Here is a 22,761-nt window from a genome sequence, read left to right on the forward strand (position 1 = left end):
TCATATGTTTGAGAAGAATAGTCATTGTGTTAAAATTTGATCTAAGAGGACTGCATTCACTTTGACAAGTATTGTGCTAAGTATGGAAAGTAAGAGAAAAATTTGTTGATTGATTACACATTACTTCTTTATGAATTATATGTAGTGGTTTTTAAATGGTCACTATCTTTGGATTTTTTGGCCTATTTTAGAGCTGCAATTGATTTTGAGGCTATTGTTGCCTTAATAAAATTAGCTAACATAAGTACAATCAGATAAAGATTTATTTAGTATTCAGACTATACTTGATAAGGAGTTTTCCACTCCTAACAAAAATAAGTGGAAAAGTCTGTATTTGGAAAAAGTATTAGCAGTGCAATAGTTTGGCAAGGGATCATTCCATTGGTATTATTCAAGTTTCTACACGTATTTCATTTTCAAATAACTCTTGTCAAGCCAAAGTAATTCAATTTATTTATAAGAAAACAAAACATGAACTATTTCATTCAAGAAAATGGAACATTTGAGAATTGATGAAAGAGCAATATATTGTTTATCAGTTGCTAATATTGATTGACTTCCATTTTTTAAATTAAACTTTTTGAAATAATTATAGATCGGCATGCAGTTATAAGAAATAATACAGAGAGATCCTGTATAACCAGAACCTGGTTTCCTATAACATATTACAGACCTATAGTATAATATCACAAGCAGGATATTAACATTAACAATACTGACATTGATACAGTCAAGACACAGAACATTTCCATCAACATAAACATCTCTCCTATTGTCCTTTTATAGCCGCTCCCTCCCTCCCAATTCCAACCCTTCATTAACTCCTGGCAACCATTAATTTATTCTCCATATTTATAATTTTGTTATTCTAAGAATGTTATATAAATTACTTACTAGTAATTAATCTTTGTAAGTAATCTTTGGAGATTGACTTTTTTCATTCAGCATAATTATCTGGAGATTCAGTTTGCTGCATGTATCATTAGTTGGTTCCTTTTATTCATTTTTATTTTGTGATTTGGATGTACCAGAATTTATTCAACTGTTAACCTATTGAAAGACATATGAGTTGTTTTCCTTATTTGGCTATGATAAATACAGCTTTTAGACACATTCGTGTACAGGTTTTTATGTGAAATAAGCTTTCATTTCTCTGAGATAAATGCCTAAGAGCTCAGTTGTATGGTAAGCAAATGTTTAGTTTTATAAGAAATTGGCACCCTTTTTAACAGAGTAGCTGTACCATTTTGCAAAGGAGCCAACTTTCATGGGGATGGCAGAGAGGGAAGAGGGATAAGGGCAATAAGGGAGCAGAGGAGGAGAGGGGATGAGAGAGAAGGAGGGGGAGAGCAGATTTCTTTTAATTTTAAAAAGCCGAGATCTGACAGCACATGAGGCTCTGGTCCAGGTGTAACATCCTGCCTTTTCTGTTTGGTTATGTGAAAAAATTAACATCCTCTTCATACGTAGGCTGCTTTGGGTTAAATTTTTATCTCGGCAATAGAAGCATCCTTTTCCTAAGGCTGTTGTCCCCATGAGGCTGGACCTCTGACCATGGACACCTTTCTCCTTACATCCTTTTAACCTCGAAATGGAGACAAAACAGACACGTTTCCCACCAGTTTCAGTGTAAGTATTTCCAGGGAAGGACCCTGAGCATGTGCCCAGCTGGAGACACATGCTTCCCCTGGACAAAACCCTATGGCTAAGAGAAGGGGTCACTGCATTTTGTATATAGTGTTCACTGAGGTATTCCTAGTATCTAGAAGACCACCTGGTGGATGCTTCATAAATACTGACCAAACAAATGATGATTGCTGGAGAATAACGTTTTAGTGGGAGACTAAAGAAATCAGCCTCCAAGGTCCAACTTTAGTGTTCACTGACCCTATGATAGGGTGACAGACTGGAAGGTTAATAACACAACTTTTTAAATGTAGCTTTCTATTCAGTAGTTACTGTGTTAATGGGTTTAATTTTATTTTGCATCTTCCATGTTCCATAAGCTCTTAGAGATACTGTATAAACTTATTTCATTAAATGTTTTTTTCTCACTTTGCAAGCCTCAATGTGTGACTCTGTTTTGAGGCAAGTCAATGTAAATACTCGAGCAGATGCAGTTACCCACTGTTGATTTTCACAACAGAACAAACGTTTGAAGGATGAACAGACTTGGCACATACGGAACCTACTAAAGGAGCTGTGTGAAGAGAAGTCAGACGGGTTACCGCTTGTAACAAGAGAAGATGTTGAAAAAGCAATGAAGGAAAAATGGAAGTTTGAAAGAGACCAGGAAGAAAACTTGAAAGGTGACTTAGAAACTTAGTTATTTCTTGAATGTGTTCATGCTTCTGTCTCCTAATATGTTCAAAATGCTGTGAACGTGTTTGAGATGAGAGCATTACCACCGCAAGCACACACACGCGTGGGTAAATGGGAAGGAGAGGGAAGTAACAAGTGGGCAGAGCTACTGAAGCCAAGTGAAGAGGAGGAGGAAGGGCAGTGATCAAAAACAAAGGCAGAGGAAAACCACCTGGCTCTCCACACCAGACAACAGCCTGTTAGCTACCACCCTGAAGTCCTCCCAGGGGGGATTTGTTCTTTTGGGGGGGAAATTCTCTTCTCTGGAGGCTTCTTTGGCTTCCACATCAGTTCAGACTTGGGAACAGGGTGAATGTTGCCATGAAGCTGCCCCCCCATGCCAGTGTCTCTAAGTGAGCTAAGCGCCTCATTTTGGTGGGAGAAGAGGGATGAGAGTTGGCAAGGGGGAAGGTTGGAGGATGTGGACAGAAATGATGCTAGGTCAGAAGATGAAAGACGCAGGACCTACTCTTGCCATGGACTTAGGAAATATCATGGTCCCGCGGGTAAGTCATACATCGTTTTAACACGCACTTTAAAAAAAAAAATTCCTTTTATCGTAAACTTGCTGCTGAGATTTCCCAAACCACTTTTACCAGAACCTCTATGCATACCATCTCAGCTAGGAAGCTGGAAAACTTGGGGAAGAGATGTGCGTGTTCTCAGGAAGCTGTACTAGGACCTGGGAGGCAAAACGAGGACTAGATCCCCAGAATTTCTCCAAGTGGCAGAGAACCTACTGACCCAAGCGCTTTACGCAGAGCAAGCACAGCATCTGCAAATATTTGTGGTTTTGAACGAAGTAGTTCCCAAGACCACACATCAGTCAGCAAGCTTCACCTTTAGGGGTCTCCACAACTGCTCCCAGAAGCCTGTTGTGGCCTGTCCCTTGATGGGCAGTGGGGATGGCACAAGGTGGTAGATACTGTACTTTGCAGGGCACCTCTCCAGGAGACTTCTGCTTATGTTTGGAAGGAGGACTTTGGTAAGTCCCTTGAGATGGGAGTGAGACCACAAAGGATACTCAGATGTGCTCACCAAACTGCCTTCGCAGGGAAATGGGCCCAGCTAGCCGAGGTGTGCCTGCTTACGTTTGGGCTGAGTGCCGGGACGTGTGTGTCCGGCACGACTAGGGCCAAGCTGGGTGACTGAGCTCAGCAGAGGAGGGCTGGGCACATGTGGTGCTCCAAGGACGAGAGGAGCCGGCAGAAGTCGTGGGAGGGAGGGAAAGCGAGAGGACAGGCAGGTGGGACGAGGCTTTGTGAAGCACTTCGGCACTTCTGTTTCGTCCAGGGAGTCACCGTAACCGACTGGGCTTGGGGAGTGGTGGTGGCGGCTTCATCTCACAGCTCATCGTCGCAGTACAGAATCTCGGGCCCACCAAGAGCTACTGACTGAGAATCTGCATTGTCACAACACCCTGGGGGATTCCTGTGCCCTGGGAGTTTTGAGAAGGACTGACGGAACCCCTTTCTTTCACCTTTTAGTTAGGACTCTTCAGCTGCATGGATAAAAATTTAACCCAAACTAGCCTAAGCATAAAGACGCTGTTATTTTTTAAAAAAAACCAAACGGAAAAGCCATGGTGCTCCTGACCTGGACCCAGAGATTCACGTGCGGTCAGATCTCAGCTTTTTTCTTTTTTTTAATCTCCTCTGCCTCTCCCTCTTTGTCTCCCCTCACCCCCCTCTGTCTATTATCCTCTTCTCTGTCTTGCCCCTGAAAGTTGGCTCCTTTTTCTAAGGCTGTTGTCCATGAGGCTGGAACTCTGACCATGGACACTTCTCACCTTACATCTTCTTAACCTCCAAATGGAGACAAAAGAGACATGTTTTCCACCAGTTCCAGTGAACGTGTTTCCAGGGAAGGCCTCTGAGCATGTGCCGAGCTTGAGACACTGGGTCCCCCTGGACAAATCCTGACGACCAGGAGAAGGCGTCACTGTAATTGGTCTACTTATTTGACAAGGTGTAGGAGAAGGGAAGGGACATGGGCTCTGGCAAAGCAGAACAACAGCCACTATACCCACCTCTCTTCCAAAATCTTCAGTGACAGTAACCAGCCCTCCCGTCAAAGGCTGACTGTGGCTGGCACAGGCTGAGACAGTGGCCGTCTAAGCAAATAAGAGGACAGCTCATCAGGCAGGTGACTGCAGTGCTCATTGTTTAATGGCAATAACAAGTGCCAATTATTAAGGGTAAAAATTTATGATCTTATTTACAGCCTTGGAAAAAGTCATGCCCTGTATATTGAAGACCAGCCCTGTGGCCTGACTGCAATGCTTCAGCCATGCCATAAGCATTTATTGAGCACCAAGTAATTGGCAGACTCTGTGCTAAGTGCTGGTTTTATAGAGAAGAATAAGATGCGGTCTTGCCTTCAGGGAGCTCTCAAACAAGATGGTGCATGGCACTGAGCCAAGAGCCATTAAGTTCATTGTACCCTGCTCTTCTTAATACTCCCAGTTCCCAAATATTTAGCAGCATGAGGCCCAGCCTAAAGATGGAGTAGAATATCACGTTTAGCCAGTGTACCACGGCAAACTGAAGATTCGTACGGGGGACACAGCTCAGTATTTGTACATATGTTACTAGAGAATTTATCTTTCACCCTAAAGGCCTTTGTAAGTGGGGGTCGGGGAAGATGTGTTGAGATTACTGTCATACAGTATCATCTCACACGAGGGACGCCCGAACACAGAACTTTAGATGATGGAAGCAACCTATTTATTTACAGAAATGGCTGCCAGGGACAGCACAGGATATAAGTTGAACTCACTTTGCCCAGAGGCACAATGGTCAGAAAAATGACAATATATTAATAAAAAGTTTATGTGATATAATGTAATGTACAAAATAGGACACTTACCAAGCTATCATGGGAATAATTTAAGCTTGTGGGTTCCTAGGCATACAGGTAGTCTATTAACCAATCAGTCACAGCCTAAAACCACACATCTATTTTATAGTTGGAAGTTTAATTTTACTTGGATTATGCATCATGAGGGCTAAACAGTAGTTGAAATAGTTTAGATTTCCTTTAATTGTAGATAAAAAATTGTGTTTATGAGTTAACAGCATTTTAGTAGCAGACCTTTCAGATATTAACTTCATAAAATCGGATTGCAACGTATCATGGTTGCAAGAACAATGGAAATGACATGGTGTCTTGATTTTCTCTCAACAGATATGCGCGTGCAACTAAATAACTCTGAGAAACTATTTCTTGAGAAACTCAGTGAAAAGGAGTACTGGGAAGAATACAAGAATGTAGGGAGTGAACAACATGCTAAACTCATTACCTCCTTGCAGAATGACATCAATACAGTTAAAGAAAATGCGGAGAAAATGTCAGGTCAGTTGTGATAAAGCTAGTTCAAACTCAGTAGAAAATCTTTGGAGAGTAGCCCTTTGGTAGAAGAAAAAACATGTGTATTCCCTGAATCATTCTTTACTTTCTGCTATCAGCACAAGCAGCTATGAACCTAAGGGTAAAGGTGGAGAAAGGAAGTGGAGAAACTCTCCCAGCACCACCAGTGGAACTGAGGAGAAGTAGAAGGATGGGGGGAGGCGGGCAGTGGAGAATCCCTGAGACCAACTGTCTTGGAGAAAGAAGCTTCATTCAGTGGGTGGTACCTGCACGCTTCCACACCTAGGTCTGGGGCCATTCCACTGGGGTAGGAAGGCCCTGGGACAGGGTTATACTGAAAAGAAATTTATCTGAGGCAAGCTTAAAACAACTTAACCAGGGTGTTAAACCAGAATCATTGTAGAGAAACGCCCAAGTAAATGCGAGGTTATAGTTAGAAAGAACTGAAGCACAAACACGAGACGGGAAATGGAGAGAGTATGGGGTGGGATGGCATCAGGTGTGACGAAGCTTACCAGGACTAGTTCTGGGAACCATGAGGCCACCTGTCTGTCACTGTGGCTAGCACAGTGGCTTAAAAAAACATCAGAGACTCAGAGACAGGAAAGTCACGGAGTAGAGCAAATGGAGAAATTTGATGACTCAGAAGAACACTGGCCAAATGACAGCTCTGAGCCTGGCTGGTGATGGTGCCCTTAGTGGTGAAGGTGTTCGTGTGGGGTAGTGGAAACTGGAGGGGGGCTGGGGCCCTATGGTGGGATGTTCCACTGCTGGACCAGGTTTTCTGTCAGTTTCTCAGCTCAGCTTTTCTGCACCACAATGGCAGTGTAAATTTGGTCCCAAATCGATCTGGGCTTAGAGTTCCAATTTTTCAAAGGCTTTCCTCCCCAGAAGAAAAGTAGAGAATAAAAGGGACACCTTCTGAGGCATCTGGGTGGTGCAGTTGGTTAGCATCCGACTCTTGGTTTCAGCTCAGGTCGTGATCTCTGGGTTATGAGATCAAGCCCTGTGTCAGGCTCCATGCTCAGCGGGGCATCCGCTTGGAACTCTCTCTCCCTCTTCCTCTACCCCTCCCTCCTGTCCTCTCTCTCTCTCTGTAATAATAATAATAATAAATAAATTAAATAAATAAATAAATAAATAAATAAATCTTTTTTAAAAAGCCAGAGGAGACCTTCTTACCCCTGTCTATCCCCCAGCCACTCAGATCCTCTGTCTAGATAAAACTACTATTATCAAAGTCTTGTGTAACCTTCGTCAGAAATATTTTATATCAATATGTATAAAGCATGCTCCAAATATAATTTTGTACTTGCTTTTTCATGTAATAATATGGATATTCTTATAGATCAGTACATATTAGTACTTCTTCATTCTTCATTCCATGGCTACTTTGTTTTGTTGTATTGTGATTTTTTTTACAAGTTCCCTACCCATAAGCATTTAGGTTGTTTCCTATATTTTACTATTACAAATAATGCTGCAATGAATATTCTTAAATATCTCCTTTTACTGCAGTGAATATACTTGTATTTATATAATTTCATTTTTGTGTATCCCTAGGAAGGATGGTTTTCCAGTTGTCCTAACATCATGTATCAAATAATTCATTTTAACCCTACTGATTTGAGATGGGGACTTTATCATACCTTCATTTCCCCATGTGTATTTGGGTCTCTCCCTATACTTTCTCTTCTGTTCCACTGATCTATGTATTTGTGCACCAGTACTATACTTTTAGAATAGTTACTGTTCTGGTATGTTTAAAATTTTTAAAGCTCCCCCCCCCGCAACAGTTCTTTATATTTTTAAATTAGGAAGAGTCATCTTCTCAGATAAACTTATTAACCCATTATTTTGATCAGAAATTTGGATGATTTCTTTAAGTTGAAAATTGCCATGCTGTGTATCCAGCTTTGGGATGGTGGTATTAACATTTATACATTGAATTACTTGCTGGTTAAACCTGAGTCTGTAGCTGACTTTAAGTGTCATAGGGAAATAGTTGCTATGGGCCTTTCTTATCTGTCATTAGTTTTAGGCATTTCTCCTAACCATGCAGGTAGCAGCAGCAACTCTGCTTGGGGACTATTAAAATACTTTGGAGGCCAGTAATTGGACAGTGGATATGAGCAGGACACTTAAATCGATTTATCTGAAGCCTTACTATTATGTTGCCCTTTTTTCCCCACCTCCTCCTTTCTTCTATGATCTCTCTAGAATGTTCCTCCCACACCCATGATCATGGAGTTTGTGGTAGTTAGACTGGTTTACTGGCAAGGAGCAAGTCTTTTAAGGCAAGGATGGTTCCTGAAACAGCATGTTAAAGTAAAACTTTTTTAGTCTCATTTGAGCTGGGGTGGCAAAATAACAGACTCCACATTTCAGAGTAAACTGAGATACCGCCATGCAGATGAGGCAGAAAATGGAATCCCAGTCTATAAAAGAAGTTAAATAGGTCAAGAAAAGATTGTTGGGAATTAGGGAACAGTGTTTAGAAAGAGATCTTGGTGTGCTCTAAGTCTTATGCTGTCCCACAAAGGGGCAGGTGAAGGGGAATTCTTCCATCACCTCAAATCAAGATGGAGAATCTTTAAGGAAGTTCCTCAAATTGTTCAGTATGTGTCCTCTGCAGTTTGGGAGACATGGAGGTCTAATTTATGACCCACCCCTGAGAAATCTAGGGGATAAGGGACTGACTAATCATTCTGACAGCAGAGCAAAGGTGAAGTGGCTGTTGTCCTGAGCGAGGCCTGTGTCTTAGTCCTTTCAGGTACTATAACAAGATACATTAAATGGGTGACTTATAAACAACAGAAATTTATTTTTCATGGTTCTTCAGGCTGGGAAGTTCAAGACAAATGCCAGCAGATTTGGTGTCTGGTGAAAACCCACTTCCTGGTCCATAGACAGCCATCTTTGGTGGAAGGGACAAGGGAGCTCTCTGGAGTCTCTTTTATAAGGGCACTAATCCCAATCATGAGGGTTCCCCTCTCTTGACCTAATGACCTCCCAAAGACCCTATCTCCAAATACCATCACACTGGGGACTACATTTCAGCACATTCATTGGGGAGGGGGAACAAATAATCAGTCTGCAGCAGGCTGCACTCTCAGAGTTTGTCATGGCAAAGCATGAAAGTGTTTCCTCTGAATCTGCTATGAGAGAGAGCTAGTACGCAGTCCTGTTAGATCTCAGTGATGGTGTCCTAACCCAGAAATAGGAGCCTGCATATATGGGAGGGAGGAAGAGATAGAGAGCCAGAGGCCAAAAGAAAGGTTGTTAGCCAGCCTCAAGGACAGTACATCCCCTGTGTCAAGGAAACACAGGTGAAATAACTAGCAATGGGGAGGGTGGTCCTTTGAAGAACCTATAAAATACCCCCATAGAAAAAGGAATCAACCGTAAGTGCCAGCTAGAACCAGAAAGTGCCACATTAGAGTGCACATATTGAGATAATATCTGTCAAGTGAGAGGTTTTTTGTCCCTTTCCATGCTTCTCTTCAACCCTGAGGGAGAAGGCATAGAAACTCAAATCAGAGGAAATAGTTGTACGTTCAAGCTGGGAAGGGAATAGTCATAGCTTTGAATGGAGTTTAAAATTTTAACTATTACAAAAGACTGGATACACTAATTACTGATTGGAGGGCCTCTTATTATCCCAAAAGATGAGAAAAGTAAGAAATTTGCTATATATCTTGTTGAGAGAGTTACTAGCCTCCCAGTATGAATTTTAAAGGGAATAGATAAAACTAAGTTTGCTTGATGTCCCATGGTCATGTTTGTTGAAGATGGAAACAGAAGCCCATCAGATCAGCGGTGGCCCTAGAGATGGCTCCTCTCTACATTATCTTTCACGGCCTGTGTCCCCTTCATGGTGCCTCTGGTTTGCTCTGTCCTGTCCCCATTCTCTTCTTGCTTCCCACAGACCAGTTCTTGCAGTTTTCTCCAGCCCAGATTCTGAAGAGCTGGTATCATCACCTACCTAAAGAAGATGAGCAAAGACCTTTGTCCATGCCTCCTCATGGGTCATCAGTCGGCCATTCTGTGGTCAGCTATCCAACCCTGCCTTATTCAGGACCATCCCTGAGCTCTGGGGGGAAGGGGCAGGAAGCACCTAGAGCTGCTTCCCTGAACTTTGGCTGGGAGATGTTGGGATAGTGGATATAGGAAACACAGTCACTAATCTATCCAGGACACAACTTTATCTCTCAATAAAAGGAAAGGGGACCTTAGTGAGGCCCAGAAATACAGAAAGTGTGGGGTTATTATAAGTCATAGATGTCAGGGTCACAGAGCATTTTTACTTTTGTCCTTCACCAGGCACAGAGAACAGGAATCTCTAAAATTTCTTTGTCACTCATAGTGAGTTAGAAGATTTGGGTTCAAATGCACTTACAAAAAAGCAACATTACTTCTCTGAACACCAATTTCTTCATCCATTAATAGGAGTCCCTTGGTGATCTCCAAGAGAACTCACAAGAGAGGCTACCATCACCCTCCCCACCGGAGAGGGTCAGTAAGGTTGTGTGACAGTGACAAGCGTGTGAAAAGTGGGCAACAGACTCCCAGGAAACTGTGGGGGAGCAAAGCAACACAGAGCCAGACACAGCAGGGAAGGCAGAACAAGGCAAAGCAAGCTTCAGCCAGTGTGGCTTTGCCATCAGCCTCTGAGAGGCGGCCACATTAGACAGGGGTCTGAGCAGCCAAGAGCTTAAAGGCACAAAGCCAGAGTCTCCCATGCCCCCACTAGCAATGTCTCCAACTTCTATGAGAAGGAGACATTTCATACTCCAGCTTCTTTGGCTGTATTCATGAATGCATGGTTAACAGTTGTTTCTCAAAGGAGCATGTGAATCACAAAAGATAGCAATGAGATTTTTACATTCTCCCTTGTGGTTACTCTGCTTTTCAGAAGATAAACAGTCCATAGAATTTTATATGGAACTTGGAACAAGTTGGGTATTTTTATTGCTCTGTCAGTGTTAATATGGCAATAGAGAGAGCTATAACTTTGGTCAGAGCATATTTGATCATCTATTTTTTTATGATTTGCAGCAAAGAATTAATATTTAATCTTATCAAGCTCCAGGTTGATGGTTTCTTTCAGATGCTAAGAATGGAAATCCATTATTTTTCAACTCCTGAGCCATTGCAACTTTTAGATTGCCTGTTATGTTTTGTTGGTTTGTAAAAGTTTCAAACATCCAGCCTTAGTCTAGTGGACTAGGTCCTGAATTGAAACAAATTCTATCAGAAATGAGATTGGAATGATTAAAATATTCAAGAGATGACTCTGAATGGGAATAAGAAGACTACAGTTTGTATAGATGAGCATGTGTGGGTTGGAATAATGAAGACTTACATTTTCTTATTCACCAGGTGTCAAATTAGACTAATTTTCTTCCTCTCCACTCTCTACAGCAGACTTCATGTCACTATACCTCATTTTTCCTTAAACAGAGGTGTTGATGGTCTGATCACTAAGCATCTTTCAAGGCCTAAAATTTTATGATCCTTTGCTCTCTCAATCCTGACTATGACATAAGAAAAGCTGGAGAGAATGAAGAATTCTGCACTTCTTCATATCTGTCCTCCTTTCTTGCTCTGAGCCCAACTCAGAACCAGGGGCTGACTTTCATGGCCCCTTCACACCTCTCTCCTCTTCTCACTCTGTCTTTCCTGCCCAAGGAAACGCAGGTCAAGAATACCGGAAATTTAGTTAGATGGGAGTCGTAGGTACGGGATGCTTCTCATGCAGATAATCAAATATTCTTTATATTTCTGTTGTGGAATCACAAGTGTGTGATGTGCAAGGTGGATGGCTGCCCTGAAGTATTGGGAATTTTCCCTTTGGAGAGACAATCCCTTGAAAATACAAATATTCCTAGGAGAGCTATCATCTTAAGCTAATTCACATTAAGGTGTTAGTAAATTATTGGTGCATTTCTTCTAATTGGTGGTACTAGATGCTTCAGTAAAAATGTACCCTGAAAATTTGGGGGGGAAATATGTAGAAAGGAGAGGAGAGGATCATGGAAGATAAAATTTACAAACAGCATAGTTTTACCTAGGATTAGCTTTGTTAAATTTTCTAATTTTGTTTTTAAAGAACACTATAAAGTCACTCTGGAAGATGCTAGAAAGAGAATAATCAGAGAAACTTTGTTGCAACTGGATCAAAAGAAGGAATGGGCCACAAAGGTATATTTCAGTTTTCTTAAAAACAAAACAAAAGTTGTTCCCTTATTGTTTCCCGTGGTATGTTATATTGATTAAGAACGTGCGTTCTGAAGTTCAGCAGTTAAGTTTAAATCACGGTTCTACCACTTCCTGGGAATATAAACTAAATTTGTTACTTGACTTTTCTGGGCTTCAGTTTTCTAATTTAAAAAAGAGGGGCAATAATGATATTTACCTTTAAATTAAAGAATAGTATGGGGATTAAATGAGATGAATTAAGTAGCATAGTGCCTCATAAGGAACAAGAGCTCAGTAACTTATCATTCAGTTATTTTTATGTAATAACAATGACTACACCAAATTATTAAATAAAAGTTTTGGATGCATTATAGAATGAAATATGATTTGTCTAAAAACTACTGTTATATATATCCAAACCTAAGAGAGTACACTTTACATTGCCGGAGCTTTAAAAATTTGGGATATGAAAAATGATTGAGGAAAGCCTGGGTGGCTCAGTTGGTTAAGCATCTGCCTTCAGCTCAGGTCAGGATCCCAGGATCCTGGGATCGAGCTCCGCATAAGGCTCCTTGCTCAGCGGGAGCCTGCTTCTCCCTCTGCCTGCTGCTCCCCTCTGCTTGTGCTCTCTCACTGACAAATAAATAAAATCTTTTTTAAAAAAGTTTGAGATATAATTTCCAACATTATATGTTTTCTAATCCCTTTGTCTTTACTCTCCTTCCCCTGTCCCCAGACTATCTCCTCAGTTAGTGAGGCCCCCACCGGGACTGTCTCTTCATCTAGAATATCTCTTCTACAGAATCACAAACATCTGGTAGTTCTTCACGGAATTCCAGTTTGTTCAGTTGTTCTTTCAGGTACTATCCTACTGCACGATTTTTACTGATTCATACATATATAGAGGATTATGGAGAACTAACCAATAGTTTATCTGCCCATAAAATTTGGCCCCTTTGTGACTGAATACGACTAAATGGTGAAGTCAACAATAAAATGATCTGAACGTAGTTAAGATGATTAAAAATGCATCTGTAGATCAAATATATTTCAAACATATGTACTCAATATATAATAAAGACTGTTCCAGATACTGTTCCGAGCATATTACATTTATGTCTCTCAACAATCCTATAAGGCAAGGACTTGCTAATGAGAAAACTGAGGCACAGAGAAATTTTTGTGATTTTCCCAGAGCAAGCGGCAGAATTGAGATTCGATTCCAGATGTCTCCTTCAGATCCTTGATCTTAATCTACATAATGCCTAACGCTCACACACGTGAATGAATTTTCCCGTTTATCTGGCTATTTGAGCATACCTTTAGCTTCTGCTAATCCGCTGTTGTGCAACCTGGGCTGTATACTGGAGTGTCCTGAGAAATTTTGTGAACTCCTTTGGTGCCTCAGAGATGCTTGTGTAATTGGCCTGCGATGTCGCCTCGGTTTCTGGATTTGTCAAAGCGTCCAGGAGATTCTAACATGGGGCCAAAGTTGAAAACCCCTGCTCCATTGTTAGTGAATTAAGCCATTAGCCAACTTCAGTTATGAGATATGTCCTGCCTTTGTTCAAATGAAATTCTGTGTCCCAGGACACGTCAGAGTTATCAGTTGCAGCGGGAATATAAAAGTTTCTGGTTCCTAGGCAATGTAGGTGCACCCTTAGTTTAGTTAGTATGATTTGAAGGGAAAAAAATTATTGCAAATCTTCCAACTCTAAAGACTTAGATAAATTTATTCTTTACATATTTTTAAGTTATTTCTGTCTGTCTTTATGATCTATAAGATTTTTCTTAATTTCTCTTCAGTTGTGCCCTTTAGTTACTGAATGTGGAATTTGTAACGTGGTATCCATAGAAAAGCACCTCACAGACAAATAACGATCTTTCATCCATTATAAAGTTCCTTTGGGGAAAACTATAAACAAACAAGAATTGGAAATGAATGTACATTTTATGAACCTACTGATGAAGTAATGGTTTTCCTATTTTCTTCATCTAAAATGCCTTTCTCCAGGAGACTGTCTAGCTACCCTGAAACTATTTGCTATTAAGTTTGTAAATACGCATATTGTTATTATTGACATGCAGAAGTCTTCCAAATTAAAAATGAAGCTATTCATGCTTTTTCTCTATGTTGGATTATGTCCATGACCGAAACCTTGAAAAATATTTGATCCCTGCAGTTCAGCAACCTTAATTATGGAGCAGATCACTTAATGATTGACTTCACCATGGCGATCAGATTCAGTCACAATGGAAGTCAAATTGGATGGATAACTATTGTCCAGTTCTCTAAATCACCTGTATTAGGCAGTGTGAATCAGCAAAAAAATAATATGAGAGTAAAGAATAACTGAAGCAAAAGTTCTTAGATATGTTTCCAAAGTAATTGCGAAACGTAATGTAAAATGATCAGATAGTTGATTGTGAATCGCCATGTTGCAAGTCTTCCTTACTACAGAAACTTTCTTTTAGAATGCCATACGGTTCATTGACAAGGGCAGCTACCGAGAGATCTGGGAGAATGACTGGCTGAAAAGAGAGGTAGGTGGAATTTTAAAAAACAATTTCTTTTTTCTTATTTTTTTGAATTGGAAAGGACTTTTATTTATGAGCTGAAGGCATGGGAAAAGCATAGAATTGTGACTAGCTGAGATAAAGTAAAGTTTAAGTGAAATCCTAATCTTATTATAAGCCATTACTCAATGAATGCCATCAATAATTTCAATAACAACCAGGAATCATTTTTGGCATCCTCATTCATGTAATATACTCAAATGTATGAAGCTTCTTTATGCCCTAAAATTGATCTGGTCTTCCTCAAGACACTACTTCCTTCTGGGTGGTGAGAGGAAGGCTAAAGGATCATTCTAACCTCATTCTCTGCTGTTTTTAAATTGCCTCTTTGGGATGACATAGTCTCCTTTGCATAAATGTTCAGTCATTTAGATTTCCTTATTTCCCCCTGCTCTTCTCCAAGACAGACCCTGTTATATAGGGAGGTAGGGCTTACATGCCCTCTTGTGGGGCATGTTATTGAAGAAGGCTCAGATCTGTGGGTTTCCTTTGGATCTTTGCTCCCTCTGCCTTTCATCTGTATAGGATGTGCTTTCGTCTGTTCCTGCACTGGTGACCTCTGAATGGACTGCTCTGGCCTTTTGGACATCGTGTTGCAGCCAACAGCAAACCCACAGTTACAGCCATTTGCCAATGGTCAAGATGTCCCTGCCCACTGCAGTATCTACATTCTATCCTAGCTTGATCGTCAGGCTCTCTTCACACCTGGTTCTGGAGAATATGCAGGAACTAGTGGGCCCGGTGTGCTGCCTTAGACTCAGCTTCACCTGTCTCCCTACACCAGCGGTGCAATACTGCTCTCGCTGAATGTGGTCATGGGAGGACTTCTAGACCTTCTTTGTTACGAGGCACTATCCTGTTTCCCTTACATTGTACAGACTAGACCCTCTGCCTTACCTCCTCACACTCATCTACCTGGAAAACTCCCAACTGTCCTTTAGGCACAGACTTTGATGCTTAATTTCTTTCTGAATCATTTTGTATTTCCCCCAGAAAGTCTTAAGTACTTTTTCCTCAGTGCTCTCTTGTTTCCTAACTCTTGTTAAAATATGTTGAAATTGGCTGTTTATGCATCTGTCTCGTCATTGCACAGAGCAGGCTATGCCTTTTCAACTACATGTCTGTGAGAACTAATAAATAATCTATGTTCACTAAATAGTTATTGAATGGAAGAATGTCCATGAGCATAGATATGTTCATTGGAGAGATGAATCACGTACATGGCTTAGATCTTGGGTGAAGATGTGAGAGCGTGTTATTGGATAAAACAGGTAGGTAGTCTTTGGTCTAGATGTTACAAGGATACTACAGAAGATGTGCAAAACTCACTACTTTGAAATTCCCTTTATATCCAGACAAGTAGTCACCCAACCTGTGCTCAGATACCATCTATGAAAGAAAACCCACTATCCTTTGAAAGAATTCACTTGAACTACACACAGCTCTTGTTAGCAAGTTTATACATATAACTTCTCAAATGTACTTATTCAGCACTAACATGTGTGTTCTTGGCTCGAGACATATATTTTTATTTGCCTGCCAAATATTTCCACATGGATGTCCCAAAGGCACTCAACATACCTAAAGCAGAGTTCATTAAATTTCTCATTAAATTTTCACTTCTCGCATCTCCTTTTTCACCATCTGCTCAGATACCTGAAGTAAAAATGTCACTGTCACCTTCTCTTCTCTCTTCCTTGCCCCCTGTTTGGCTGAATAGAGTTGATGAGTCTAGGAAACAGGGAGTTTAAAAATTAATGTGCTTTCTATGATTATCAACAATTATCTTTAAGTTGCCCCTATAAAGTCATGGTGAATAGGAACTACTTCCAAAACGAATCCAGATGAATCCCTAGTTTTAAGAAATGAATATTGGTTTAGAAAACTCAAGGTGAGCTTAACAGTTAAAGACTATTAGGGAGGAGTTTAATTTTGATACTTTTATTGAATACAACAGCATAATCTTAACTATAATAATTTAACAATTCAAATCTTAAGTCTTATAAGATGTCATAGATATTAGGTTCAGAGAAAATAACTGTGAAAATTTATATCTGACTGATAAGAAAGGCTCTTTTGGTGTCTTGGTCCTTCCTACTAAAGCTACAAATTACATTTTGTTTCATTTTATTTTTTACTTCTCATGATTCAGTAGAAATAAAAGACAAGAAAAAAATGTCAAGTTTAATTAAATCATGAGCAAAAAGAGCTTAGTAATAAAGGACAAATAACTTTAAGGAAATTTAATAGATTTAATTTTTCCTTATTTCAATAAATATTTATTTTAACATTATTAAATTTACTCACAAAATTAATTAAAACCATCTCTGGTTATAAGTATTACCACAAGAATTGAAAATTGCCTGGAAATGGAATAATGTATGTCAATTAATTTCTTTGAGGAAGGTTTAGAATGAGTAACAAGGGATATTCAATCATGGAACTCCTGAAAGTATTTCTGCATTTAACTATCTTTCGACAATAACCAAAAACTTAGATCTGTGGGAAGGATATGAAACGTCCTATGCATGACTTCCATTATCTGGTTTTATTTAGCATGCTTATTCAGGAAATGAAGAAAACTGAAATTTCCAAGTGACTTAGACTCATTCAACAAATAGAAAGCCAATAAAACCAAACAAAGGGATCTAGAGAGGTTAGCAATCAGAGTTTCAAGCGTGAGGAGGCATGAAGCTAACTTGGATCTTGCAGGGGAAAGTTTCAAGAGCACACATTTAATTCAGAATCCTAGGTCTCTGACTTATAATAGTTTAAACTAAATTCTCTTTTACAATTTCTTAAGTACATTTCTTGGGTATCTGGGGAGAAGCAAGGATGGGGAGGGAATAGCAGTCTTCTACTTCCTCCTTTTTACTTTCTTACCCTAGACATCTAAAGGTATTTATATGGCTATAAAAAGGAACTAGTTTTCATTTTCCTAATATTTTGAAAGGCTGGAAAGGAGACAGTAATTGTTGAGAATCTTAGTTAGGTGTCCAAAGGGGTAAGTGATACCACAAGATATCTTTAGCTTGAAAGATTGGACTTAACTCCTCAAAAGGGCCGTTTTCATTCCCAGCTTCGGAAGGAGACCAAGCACTGTGTGTGCTGCCTCCCAAGCATGCCGAGGCCTCAGGTCAAACATTTCCAAATGTTCTATCAATTCCTTCTGTTTACAACCTCTAAATATAATTTCTTTCTCATCCTTTGACATTTGAAAATTATTAACTTTTCCTTAAGGCATTCAAGCCTGTAATCAAGCTGATTATCTCCCAACACACGAAATGCTAAAGCACCAACCCCTTGCTTTCTAATTTAGTATTATGGACTTAAATGGTTTGCTAAATAGTTTAAGGCAGGTAAATAATACATGCTTTTCTTTTGAACTCCAGGCCACCAGCAATATTTCAGCCTTTTCTATGGCACTAGTATTGTTTTATGTTACAATCATTTGTGTATTTGTTCACTGGATTGTAAACCTCTTTGAGAGAAATTCTTTCCATGCCTTACTCACTTTTGTATCTTCCTATGTCTCACATGGAACCTTGACCATAGTAGGAATTCAGGCATTTAATAGATGACTTATGTGATAGACATATGTATGTGGTAATATGTGGAATGTTTCCAGATTCCAAAATATAATAAATAAATTTCAAGTCCAGATAAAAAATGTTATCTAAGTACTCATCTCAGCTACATTCTTGACAATGCCTAGCAAGAGATACTGAATCTAAACCCTTGAACCTTTTTTGTTTCATCATATTCCCTTGAGTTGCTTACTTTTCCCCGTTTATCTCTATTATTCTTGTCGGCCTATCACTTTCTCTTTTATAATCTTTTTTTTTTTAAGATTCATTTATTTTAGAGAAAGAGAGAGAAAGAGAGTATGTGCAGGGAGAGGGACAGATGGAGAGGGAGAGAAAGAATCTCAAGAAGACTCCCTGCTGAGCCCAGAGCAGACATGGGGCTCCATCTCATGACCCTGAGATCATGATCTGAGCTGAAATCAAGAGTCAGATGCTTAACCAACTGAGCCACCCAGGTGCCCCCCTTCTATACTCTTCTTCTAATTCTCCTATCGTCCTGCCCTCTCTCCCATGAGCACCTCTTGACGCAGCACCGGTAGAGTTCATGCTATCTGAGGTGGGCAGAGAGGTGAGTCGGGAGTTCTGTCTGGTAACATCCCATATATCTTTCCCACTACCCAAGCCTTTTTTAGACAAAATTTCCAAAATTAAGGACTAATGGGAATTCCATCAATAGAAGCAAACAAATTTTGTTCATATTTAATTAAGTTAGCCATATTTCTTTAGTAAACGTCAAACCTGCTATGTCTATCAATGACCTTCCATCACCTGCAAAATAAAAACCAGACCCTTTAGCATGATTTCCCTAATTGTCTAGTTTCTCTCCTACTTCTCCCCACTTCCACTTTGTATCTATCCACACCAAAATAATTGTGCCTAACATGTGGTTCCTTCTGCCTAGAGTGTACCCTCTTTTGTTGCCTGGAGAAGCCCAACTTGGTCTTCAAAATCCAGATTAGATGTTACCTCCTCTATTAACTCTCCCTTGCACCCTACACCAGACCGAGGGTGAACTTCCCACAGTACCTGAGCAACTTCCATTATGGTTTGATCAGGCTGCTTTTTGTTTTTATCACCATCTTCCCCATTTAACCACATCGATACGTTAATTATTCTTATTTTCATGTGCATCTCTACCTTCAGCAGATAGGTAAGTCCAGGGATGTTATTGAACATTCACTAACATTCACTAACAACTGCCTAACCATGCAAACAAGTTCCGCAAACAATCTGGAAAAGAGATCCACCTATTCCTTCTTAGAGAGGAAGGACAAAGCAAACCCAGTAATAAATAATACAGGATAGATCTTCCCCTCAGGCAAATGGACTTTAGGAGTTGAATTTCTTACAGAAGACTAGATAGAACTAAGTCAACAAGGACAAACATCCATCCATTCTCTTCTTCTGAGAACAGATTGCAAATCACAGGAAGGAAGTTGAAGAATTGGAAAATACTATTCATGAACTGGAAGAAGAAAATTTGGTGCTTATTGATCAACTATTCAACTGTAGACTTGTGGATCTCAAAATACCCAGGTGAAATTCATTAGCGTATCTAGAAAGTAGTTGGTAAATATTTGTATCTGTAAAAAGTTGTTATTTTTAAAAAGATGTTTTAATTTTTTAATGCTCTAGCTGGATGGCATTAGTTGCAAAGAAAGGAACACACAAAATGGCCAGGGTGAAGGTGTAAGATTATTACAATAGACCGTTGGTACAGTGCAAACTTTGGCTTGCTTTTCCAACAAGCACTGTAGTCTTACTAGCAAACACTTAAGAGGAACATCACAACTGCTGATCTTCAAAAACCTCCAGGTCAGCAGGGAAAATAGGCATAAAAATAAAAGCATACCAGTGCAGCAGAAGACGGATGAGGTATGGAGTTAGCCTAAAAGAGGAAGTGATCAGCTTTGTGGTAGCTTCCTGGAGGTCTTCTGGGCTTCCGGTGACCTTGTGGACAGTAACATTGTTTCCTTTGATAGTGGAAGAGTCAAACTACCTTCCAGGCAGAGAAAATAGCCTGGCATTCCAAGTCACATTTACTCCTGCACAAGAGAAACCAAATGTGTATTTTAGGTTCTCTCTTTTTCTGACCTGACAAAAGAATTCTTAAAACACCAGCCTATAGGAAAACTAGGGCCCGGGAATATGGAATTAAAATTCAAAGTGGTGATGATAATTTGGGCAAGTCGTCAGAGAGAAGAAATAACCCCAATAGTAGCGTGTTTAGGAAGAGAGGGGAAACGAATTACACTAATGCAGGGTGTACATGTGGAAGATGGGAGACAAATGTCTCGATCTAGGAGTGAAAGCCAAGAAATTCAACGTGGTGAAAGGGCCATAACAAAGTTCCTACCCGAGTAGTTCCTGTCGCTTGCGTGGCATGGAAAAATAACTGTTTGTGACATAATAGAGTATTTTTTGTTTACAAACTTGCTGATGTGTTCCAAGAAGGGTGGCTCCTGGCTCCAGGTAAGTTGTGGGGTTTTCGTTTGCTGGGCTAAGCGAATAGTGCAGTTACGTTACAGGCCGAAAGGCCGGCAGGGCGGGCTAGGGAAGGGGCCCCTGCTCCCTTGCATAACGCCCGCGTGCTGCCCTGGAGAGGCAGACAGCAGTGCAGATGAGGCGGGCAGTCCGCCTGAAGGAACTGGCTGTTTACTGGACTCCTGAATTCCCAGTCACTTGAGCTGATGCCCTGGAGGAGTCCTGGGGGTGCTCCTGTGCCTCCTGCTGCCGCCGCCCCCGCCCCCTACTCAGCCGGCAGGTCTGATCTCCGCAGCCGCTGCTGGCGCTGTGGCTCACAACCAGGGCTCCACCTGCCTCCGCTGTCGTCTTTCCTTCTCTTCTGAACAGGCCCAGCCTTAGGAAGGAGCCACCCTCCAAACTGCCAACCCCACTTGCTGCTTTGGTCTCGGCTCCGTCTGCTGTATCTGATTGGTGCCGCCACGGACGTGAATGGCTACTTATACAAAGGGGAATTCTTTCCCTGGCCAGAGAGAGCTTGGCAGTGAGGGGCAGGGAGACGAGAAACTTTTAATGGAGATTTTCATGAAGTTGTTTGCTGTGTCATGTGCAACTTAATCCCATCCAATTTAACCCCTAGTCCCACAAAAATCTCCAGTAAAACCGACAGTGTTCGTCAGTGCCTTGTGGGTTGGTTTTCTTTAGTGAGAGACCTGAGTGTTTAGTCGGGAGAGATGAGTTCAAAATCTGACCAAGCCAAAAGAAAGCGTGGGTGCCGTGTATGAGAACCAGGTTAGGAGCCCCGGTACATGCTTCCACAGCACCCTAATCTTTTCCTTCATGACAGCATTTATCACACTTGTGTGACTACTTATTTAATGTCTGCTTCCTTACTAGATTATAAATTCCTGGAGGCAGGTGTTTAGGAAATTTTAGAAAGATCTGCATAAAGGAACGGAAATGGGTAAACCCTCAATTATCTGTTAGACTACTTCTCCAGAAGGGTAACTTTGAGTGTATTCGGAGCTTTTACTAGAAGCCACTTTCAAGTCAAAGAAATAGAATATGTATTGACTATCTATGGCAACTTCTCTTTTCACCTTTCCGTTGAGAACTCAGTCTTGTAGAAGGGGGGTGTGAAATAGACACAAACTGTGCCTGAAGGACATACAAAAAGTTGTTTTCCTACTTGGCTGAAGAATGGGGTATTTTAGCTAATAGAGTTACTACCTTTCCCATCCAATGCACCCCAGACTTTTCCCTTCACAGCTCACATAGAATGTCGTACTATCTGTTAGAAACATGAGATGAGGTGAATGTCCACCAGAGGTGACTTCCTAGGGACCCCAGCACCACAGAACTGAGGCTAAGTGGACCAACATCTACAAATCTAACACTAACTTCATATAACAACATACTTTAAGTATTTTCCGTATCATTAAGTGTTGTTCCCTTATGGCTGTACAAAAGTGACAATAAATTAATGGTTAAGAGAGAATCCAGATTCATGAGGTTTATGACATTTAGCAAGATCACAATGATTCAAAATGGAAAAAGGAAGACAGAAGAGAATTCTAAGACCTCAGGCATGTCCACCTGCAGACCAGAGCTACGTGTGAGCGTGACCTTTACTGAGTTGAATTAAGAAGCTTTTACAAACATAAATACTGTGTGCAGTTACATGATTTGCTGGAGACTTGAGCACTTTCAGTAACAATTTACCCATGTTCCTTAAATAATTAGCAACCTGTAATCCAGGGGCTTTGCTCCAATTGCTGAGCTGCTGAGCATGGGGGTGGTTTGAATGTCTGCGGAGTCTGATTCATGCTGTCTTCAGGCGGACTTCATGGAAAAGCTACAGGGAGCTTTGCAGACATCATATGTTCTGGTTGAAAGCTCAGTGGGTGCTGAAAAGCAGAGCACAGGCTTACACACATGCATAGAGAGCTGCGTTGGCAGATGTACACGTCCCCAGGCATGTGACCAAAACCTGCTGCTCAGTGACAGCTGCCCACCGTCTTTCTCTTTTTCTCTTCATTTTAAAACCATTCAGGTTGGTGTGTGTGTCATGCTCACTTTCATTCCCAGGACATTAAGTATGTTATTCCCTCATCACACAATGCCCTTCCTCACCCCAAGCCCTTCCCTGGCAAACAGCCCGTGGATCTTCAGGACTCAGCTCAGGTACCATGGCCTCCTAGAA

At 40.8% G+C, this 22,761-nt stretch overlaps 1 protein-coding gene and 1 long non-coding RNA gene across 7 annotated transcripts in view; one reads left to right on the forward strand and one right to left on the reverse strand.

Moving 5' to 3' along the window:
* Window positions 1–22,761, forward strand: part of CCDC83 (coiled-coil domain containing 83) — a 51,679-nt gene that overhangs the window by 23,631 nt on the left and 5,287 nt on the right. For 3 of the 5 annotated variants that reach the window (XM_040630934.1, XM_008704406.2, XM_040630935.1), the window contains exons 4-9: window positions 2,147–2,309; window positions 5,548–5,715; window positions 11,843–11,934; window positions 14,407–14,475; window positions 15,034–15,144; window positions 19,510–19,631. In XM_040630934.1, the coding sequence (XP_040486868.1) occupies window positions 2,147–2,309; window positions 5,548–5,715; window positions 11,843–11,934; window positions 14,407–14,475; window positions 15,034–15,144; window positions 19,510–19,631 (725 nt within the window). The remainder of the gene's footprint in view (window positions 1–2,146; window positions 2,310–5,547; window positions 5,716–11,842; window positions 11,935–14,406; window positions 14,476–15,033; window positions 15,145–19,509; window positions 19,632–22,761) is intronic. The other 2 variants (XM_040630936.1, XM_008704408.2) reach the window with 2 other exon arrangements.
* On the reverse strand, window positions 483–22,560 carry LOC103675349. 2 transcript variants are annotated; one of them, XR_571819.1, is made up of 4 exons: window positions 22,306–22,560; window positions 19,948–20,140; window positions 16,090–16,239; window positions 483–1,050 (listed from the first exon to the last, which is right to left on the reverse strand). It is a non-coding gene; the product is annotated as an uncharacterized LOC103675349 (long non-coding RNA). The 2 variants fall into 2 exon arrangements; XR_005835001.1 differs by lacking the exon at window positions 483–1,050 and having other exon boundaries at window positions 15,339–16,239.

Source organism: Ursus maritimus, unplaced genomic scaffold (assembly GCF_017311325.1).
Source record: "Ursus maritimus isolate PB19 unplaced genomic scaffold, ASM1731132v1 scaffold_16, whole genome shotgun sequence".
Lineage (NCBI taxonomy): Eukaryota > Metazoa > Chordata > Mammalia > Carnivora > Ursidae > Ursus > Ursus maritimus.